This window comes from Gavialis gangeticus, unplaced genomic scaffold (genome assembly GCF_001723915.1).
Source record: "Gavialis gangeticus isolate Ggan-Ray unplaced genomic scaffold, GavGan_comp1, whole genome shotgun sequence".
In the NCBI taxonomy this organism is placed as follows: domain Eukaryota; kingdom Metazoa; phylum Chordata; order Crocodylia; family Gavialidae; genus Gavialis; species Gavialis gangeticus.
This window is the reverse complement of record NW_017728992.1, coordinates 209,612,945-209,620,405: the sequence shown is the minus strand read 5'-3', so window position 1 is coordinate 209,620,405 and position 7,461 is coordinate 209,612,945. Positions and strand designations below refer to the sequence as shown.

At 68.1% G+C, this 7,461-nt stretch overlaps 1 protein-coding gene across 1 annotated transcript in view; it reads left to right on the top strand.

Moving 5' to 3' along the window:
• The first annotated feature begins 4,907 nt into the window (after positions 1 to 4,907).
• The window catches only part of NRBP2 (nuclear receptor binding protein 2), an 18,342-nt gene continuing 15,788 nt past the window's right edge, over positions 4,908 to 7,461 (top strand). The window contains 9 exon segments of the mRNA XM_019528281.1: positions 4,908 to 4,992; positions 4,995 to 5,030; positions 5,033 to 5,169; positions 5,545 to 5,646; positions 5,882 to 5,971; positions 6,585 to 6,625; positions 6,709 to 6,803; positions 7,058 to 7,081; positions 7,345 to 7,428. Coding sequence (XP_019383826.1) covers positions 4,923 to 4,992; positions 4,995 to 5,030; positions 5,033 to 5,169; positions 5,545 to 5,646; positions 5,882 to 5,971; positions 6,585 to 6,625; positions 6,709 to 6,803; positions 7,058 to 7,081; positions 7,345 to 7,428 — 679 coding nt within the window. The 5' untranslated portion in view covers positions 4,908 to 4,922.

Here is a 7,461-nt window from a genome sequence, read left to right as displayed (position 1 = left end):
GGAGGCTGGAGACAAGGCAGGATGCGAATCGGCTCCGGGGAAGGAGGGCCAGGCAGGTTTGTCTCCCCTGGGGCCAGCTCTGTGCCTGGCCCTGGCCCTGGCCCTGGCCGGGAGCCCAGCCCAGACGCTGTCACCCAGCCTGCGGTGCAGGATCTCCCCGGCGTCGGAGCCGCGCCAGCCCCGTGGCAGATGGGGCCTCGCCGTGCCCGGGCAGTGACCCTCGCAGCCCCAGCCGGGACCGCACAGCCTGACTTCCTCTGGGACGGCTGCCCGGGCAGGCCCTGTCCCGGGGCCAGGCAGCTGTGCTGCGACAGATGCTCCGCCCAGGGAGCGCTTGCACTTGTGCTGCCTGCTGCATGGGACCCAGGCCACCCACGGGGAAAACTCCCCCGCTCCCGGTTTCCTGGCAGGGAGGAGAGGCTGAGCAGCAGCCCCCAGCAAGTGAAGCCTGGCCTGGGCATAGCCGGGACCCTAGAGGGAAGGGAAACGGGGCGAGGGGATTGCTGGAGTCCGGCAGCTGCTCCCTCTCCTTCCCTCTCTCCTCTGTCTCTCTTGCCCCCCTCCAGCAGAGGCCTGGTTATCTTCCTGTTGTCCGGGCTTCTTCCCGCTCTCCCTGGGCTGTGACTGCTGTTTCTCTGGCCTCGCTGGGGTTCACTGCCCTCCTCATCCACCGTTGCCAGTGATGCAGCATCCCGGCCGCCCCCTGCCCCGTCGCACGGGACGTGCCGCTTCCCGCTGCCCCCGCGTTCCCCTGCGGTCTTGGGCCGTCCGGCAGGCTGGAGCCCCGGCTGGCCGGCTGGGATACAAGCCGAGCCAGTTCAGCATCCAACGCTTCGCTGAAATGAAAACGTTTTCCATCTCATGTTCTCTTCATCCGCGGACAGCGTAACTGGATCAGACGCAGAAAACAGGCTTATCAGGCACCGCAGACCCGGCCGGCGCTGCGTGTTGCTGTTGGCCTCTGGCTCTCGTGGACTTTGCCTGGCTGGGGCTGGGGCAGCCAGCGCAGGCCGTGCTGGAGGGCAGGGACGGGGCACCGTGCAAGGCTGTTCCTGAGCTGCCCCCGGGAGTTTCCTGGAGGCGTGCAGGATTGCGAGCTCTGGTGGGCAGGGCGGGGTGGCCTTGGGCGATGCCGTGGGCCCCCGCTCCAGAAGGCAGCTGCCATGACATGTTCCTCTGCACTTGGCTGCTGCGTCCCCACCCACCAGTGACAAACGGCCAGGAGGCCTCGTGGCCTGGGGCACCGGCACTGACTCGGTGCAGCCATGGGCCGACCCCTCCCTGCTCGGCAGCAGAGGACTGTGCATGGACGGTGCTGGGGGCTTTGCGGCGTGTCCCCTTCACCCCTCGGGCACATGTTGCCTGCAGGGCCATGCCCAGGCCCCCGAGTGCCGCCTGCTGCAGCCGTGCAGTGTCTCCTGGGCTCTCCATGGCTTGGCAGCCGCTGGGCACTCCCCACTCTCCCACTGCTGCTTCCTTCTTTTACATGTGCCTAAAAATAGCTCCCGAGCGCCGGCAGCCACCCCCTTGGTGCAGAGCTGCAGTGGCAGCGGTGCTGCATGGAGCAGCCAGGTGAGCCATGCAGAGAGGCAAAGGGAGGGGAGTGCCAAGAGCTGCGAGGACCGAGGGATCCAGCTGGGAGCAGGGCTGGGCACGGGGCGCACGGGACAAGGAGAGCCCTGCCTCGTTGGCGTTGTCCTGGAGGAAGCTCTGCGAGGAGCATGGTCTGCATCATCCCCCGTGTCTCCCCGAGGCCCCGGGTGCTTCCTTGGTGACTGAACACAAGGAGCCCCTGGGGAGCGCAGCCGCAGCCGCAGGCTCGTCCTGGCTTGGGGGACCGGGCTGGGCGCCAGGGGGACGTGCTCCACCAGCAATGCCCTGCTCTCTGATCTGTTCCCGCAGCTCCGCCACATCCCAGCCAGGCTGTCCGGGTATGGCCGGGGGGGCTGGCGCCGTGTGTGCCCAGGGAGTGCCGCTGTCCCTCTTTGCTCTGCCAGCAGCCACCGTGCCGGCCCCTTCCACACCTGCTGAGCTCGGGGCTGTCCACGGTGCTGGCGTGGCTGAGCCAGGCCCCGGGCGCAGCGGGTGCCCCTTGCTGCAGGGACGCGTGGTTGCTGTCTGCAGCGTAGTTGGGGCACGCGTCCAGGATGGGCCCGCAACGCACTGCCTGCTCAGCGAGGGCAGGTTCACTATCATGTCGCTCCTCCGAGAGCTGGAGGTGGAAGGCTGCGACCTGGCATAGAGATGCAATGCACAGAAAGTGTGGGGAGAGCAGCAAATTCTCCCCCTTTGTGGCATTTGCTTTAGCTCCTTCTGCCTGCCCTGGCTGGGGGCATGGCAGGCCCCCGGGACCCCCTGTCCTGGCAGTGTCCAGGCCATGGCAGCCCTGCATGTCGGGAGCTGAGCCGAGTGCTGAGGGTGGAGCTGGGCGGCTGGCTTGCTGCGGAGGCATCACACCCGTGCAGGGCCAGCGGGACCTGGGGTTATCACTGGAGCCAGGCAGTCGGGCTCGTGCGACGCCCAGAGAGCGCCGGCGGCGGGGCAGGGACGTGACCGCTGCAGGGCTGGGGGGGAGGTGTCACCTGCTGGAGGCAGCTGCGCGGGTGGGGCAGCAAGGGCTTGAGCTGGCGTGCTGTCGGGTGCAGGGCTGCACCTGCTGTGACTGCAGTGCCCTGGGGGGGAAGCACCATGCTGCTGCCCCCAGACCCGCTGCTGGGTGCAGGCTAAGCTGCCACATCCTGGGTCTGGCTGTGCGGGGCAGCCCCTGCTGTGGAAGGACTCCCGGCAGATTTGGGTGCCCCCTCGTAGCAGCACTCAGGGCTGGTGCCCCTCTGGTCCCCCTCCCCAGCTGCCCCCATTACAGCTCTGGGCCAGGAGCATGTCTCAGTGCTGGGCAGAGCTGCAGGGCATCGCACGCGAGTCCTCTCCCCATGGGTGGCTGCACCTGCACCTGTTTGGCCCCAGGTAGTGAGAGGAGCTGTGACAGCCGCCTGGACCAGGGTTAGACGAGCTGCTGGGGCTGGGGTTAGACAAGCACTTGCCTGGGCAGACCTGAATGGTGGGGAGCAAGCGAGGGGGACCTGCACCAGTTTCTCCTGCCCACTGGTGTGGAGGCTGTGAGCAACAACCGGGCAAACGCGGCGGCTCCTCCGTGCTGCGTTCTGCCCCGGCTCGGCGCGTGGCTCCCAGGCCAGGGTGGCCGCAGTCCCTCGCTGCCCTGGGCGAGGGGTTTGCTTCCTGCGCTGAAGCCTGGCCTGGTCATGGGGCGCCGGGTGCTCCTTGCGCAGCCCCCGCGCGGTCAGACAATTGCCAGCCGCCTGGGGCAGGGTCGCAATGACAGGGCAACAGCCAACCGGCCCTGCCGAGCTCCCTGCCGCCTGCGCCGGCTCTGGGGGGAAGCCCCACCCGAGCACCTCGTCCGGGGATCAAAGCAAGCGGCCGAGACCCTGGCACAGCCAGTGATTCGCCTGGAGCCCGAGCCTGGCGTGTCAGTGCGCAGCCTGGACAGACGGACGGACAGACGGCTGTCCCAGAGCCATGCTGGCCCTGCTGGCCACGCTCCCCTGGAGCAGCCCCTTGCTGTGGGCCTGGGCCCTGCCCTGCAGCCTGGTGGTGGCTCATGGGCACGTGATGGTGTTTGCAAGGTGATTTTTCCAGGGAAGGTTTGCAGGAGCTGGGGCCAGCAGCTCCCAGTCTCCATGGCTGGGGGTGCACCACACGCTCCCTGCTGAGCTGCTTCCTCAGCCCCTTGATCGAGCCCCCGGAAGCCGCCAGCTGCCCCCCATCCTGGTGCGCTCAGGGTGGGACACTCGTGCCTGCTACCCCCTCCCATGCATGCACCGAGCCTAGGACGGAGAGCAACCGGGGCTGTCCCCAGGGACGGGCTCCCTGGGGCCGCGGGTCACGTTGGAGGCAGGGGATTGGGGAGCTGCACACGGGCCCCATCCATCCCCCGCCTGCTGCATGCGAGCTGCCAGGCTGCGCTCCCGGTGCCCTTGAACCCGCTGCCAGCACGCGGGGAGGGAGCTGACCCGGGCGGGCTGGGCTGCCTGGCAGCATCCCCAGTTTCTGTGCTGGTCTTTGTGTGAAACACGTGGAGCCTGGGCGGGCAGAGAAGGGAGAATAGAGGCGCTTTGTGCCTCACTGCTGTGGGAACAGGCCACGGGCTGCCTGCCTGGCCCCGCCACCCTCCCAGCCCACCGGGACTGCTGTGTCATTCCTGCAGCGCCTGCGCCATTCTACGCCGGGACAGGCTGCCCGGGCCATGCTGGGCCTGGCGATCGGACCCTGGAGCATGGGCTCGCGTCCCGGCTGCGGAAAGTGGGGAGTGGTCCTGGGCCTGCGCCGCTCGCTCTCTCAGGGGCTTGGGCCGATGGGCACTCTGGCCGTTGACCGTGGTGCTTCCCCCACTCCTTGCCAGGCCTGGCTTGGGGGCTGCCCCCTCCCCGGTGGCCCGCAGGCCCTGGGCAGATGGAGCAGGTTGGGGGAGGCCAGGGGGTCGGGCTGGGTTCAAGGTCCAATCCTGCCAGCTGCTGGGAGTCTTCTGAGAGGTGTCTCGAGTTCTGCCCACCCTCTGTGCAGCCACCGTGCATGCACGTGGGCATGGGTCCCGGCACGCTTGTGCACACGTGTGACAGCGATTGTTGTCCTCTCCCCCAGGGGTACAGAGAAGGGAGCTCTGGCCCTGGCTTTGGCTGCAGGAGCCCTTGGCCCCCGTGGGGCTGCACCCCTGCTGGGGTTTTCTGTCTGTCCTCAGCAGGGAGCAGCTGGGGTGGGCACCATGGGGAGCTGCATGCGGGGGCGCGGGAGCTGCCCCCCTGCTCTGGGGAGGAGAGGAGTGTGCATTCCCAGGGGGAGACGGGAGCACATCCCTGCCCGGCACGGCGTGGCGCGGCGCAGTCCCTGGCGCGGGAGGGGGATGCATGGGGTGCTGGCGGTGCTCCCTGGCTGAGCGGTCCCTGCCTGATGGCCAGGGAGCCTCGAGCCCCGCAGCCTGCCGGGAGCAGGGCTCTGGCCGTGCAGCCTCACACCCACCGGTTCCCACAGGTGAACCAGGGGAACATCCCCGGCATCCAGAGCACCTTCCTGGCCATGGACACGGAGGAGGGCGTGGAGGTGGTGTGGAACGAGCTGCTCTTCTGTGACAAGAAGGCGTTCAAGGCCCATGAGGTGAGTGGCTCCTGTCTCCCATGGGGCAGAGCCGGCTGGGAAAGCCCCCTGCCCCCTGCGCCTGGAGAGCCTGGATCTGCATGTGCCCATCGTCCTAGCTAATTCACAGCATGGGCTCCCGGGCCAGGGTCTCAGCGATAGCCAAGCTCTTCTGCCAGCGCCCACTGGGGCAGTCCCAGGGACCCCGGGCATCCCTGCTTCCTGGGCCAGGCACCGAGCTGCTCTGGCTCCCTGCTCTCCCAGAGACCCTGTGCAGCCCCCGGGTGCTCTGTACCCTCAAGACAGCCCTGCGCCACCCTCCCCTGCTCCCCAAGACCCTCTGCCCCTGGCCTGCCGCAGTGGCTGTGAGATGCCCCTTGTCTGCCGTCCCTGCAGGAGAAGATCAAGACCATGTTTGAGCAGCTGGTGCTCGTTGACCACCCCAACATCGTGAAGCTGCACAAGTATTGGCTGGGCGCCAAGGACTCCAAGGCTCGGGTAAGGGCTGCTGGGTGTTGTGGGGAGGGGCGATCACAGGGGTGCCTGCCCTGAGGGGTGTCAGTGCCGGCCGGGGGGGCCCCAGGGCTCCAGTCCTTCCCTGGCCAGCCCTAGATCCAGCTCCCGGGGCCGGGGGTGGCTGCGCATGGGGGCAGATGGGACCCACCGCAGACTGTAGGGTGGGCAGCGCTGTCCTGGGCACCGGCCCGCTGATGCTGTGCGCCCGGCCTGCCAGGTGATCTTCATCACGGAGTACGTGTCCTCGGGGAGCCTGAAGCAGTTCCTGAAGAAAACCAAGAAGAATCATAAGGCCATGAACGCCCGGGTAAGACCCCCCTTCCTGCCCTCCCGGCAGTGGCTGGGGGCGGCTGCGCATGGCATAGACGGGTGCAGTTAGTGCCAGGGGGAGGAAGCCCCCTCCATGGATCTGGGTGCAGACACCCTTGCAGGGACAAGTGTGGGGCCCTCAGCCCCGCTCCCCCCAGTGCTGGGCCAGACCAGAGACCAGCTTCCCCCACCGCCTGGCACAGGATGACCTCGATGCCTGGGCTCCCCAAGCCTGGGCCACAGCCCTCCCTGGCCGGGAGCGTCGCCGAGCACCAGGAGAGCTCTGGCCCAGCGCTGCAGGACTCTGCTCCTGGCCGTGCTGGTAAACACTGCTGTGCTGCGGGCGCCGTGCCAGGAGCCGCTCCGTGCAGGCAGCGTCGGGTTACAGGAGAGCCTGTTCCCTGCTCGCTCGTGTGGGCAAGTCCTGGCTCCAGGGACAGACGCAGCTTCAGAAGTGGGCATGTCGCCTTCGGCCTGCCAGTGCTCAGCACCGGGGCCTGTGGTGGGGCTTGCCCGTGCCCTGGCGGGGCTGGGCTCCCCCATTGGGGCAGTGGGGTCCCGGGTGCTGATCAGGCTCCTCCGTCCATGCGGACGCTCCCATCTCTCCCCAGGCCTGGAAGCGCTGGTGCACCCAGATCCTCTCGGCTCTCAGGTAAGCCCCTGCCCCAGGCTGCGACCCCCGCACTGCCCTAGGCCAGGCCGCAAGCAGCTTAGTGGGGCCGGTCCTTTCCACAGCTTCCTGCATGCCTGCGACCCACCCATCATCCATGGCAACCTGACCAGCGACACCATCTTCATCCAGCACAACGGGCTCATCAAGATCGGGTCAGGTACTGCCAGGGCTGGGGCACTGGTGGGGACAGCAGTCAGGGTGAGGAGGCTTCCCCGGCTGGGCTGCTATGGCTTGGGTGAGGGAGGGGTCTGCCGGGCTGAGGGGTAGGGGAGGGCAATGGCCCGAATGGACCGAATGGCTTGCGAAGGGCTGTGGTGCTCAGTGTGCCAGGGCTGGGGTCATGCTGTGTCCCCTCTCCCCCCCGCTGCACTGTGTCACACTGCGTCGCCTCTGGACCTGCCCCCGCTGCAGTCTGGCAACGGGTGTTTGCAAATGGTGAGTATCCCCCCGGCGGGCACTGTTCCCAGCCCCCTTGACTGTGGGTTGTCCTGGGTGCAGCTCCCCACAGCATGGGGACAGGCCTAGGCACTGCGGGCCTGGCATGGCTCGTGGCCTGGCCCCAGCCTGTGGGGCACGGGGGAATCCCCCTGAGGGAGGGGGCGCAGGGCTCTGCCGGCCCAGGCAGGCTGCACTGCTGGGAGCAAACGTAGAGGCGCCTCGAGCTGGCTGAGAATCGCTGAGCCCGTGCCCGCCCACAGCCCTCCCCGACCACCTCCGCAGCCCCATCCGCACCGAGAGAGAGGAGCAGCGCAACATGCACTTCTTCCCCCCGGAGTATGGCCGTGAGTTCAAGTCCTGCGGGGGGTGGACATGGG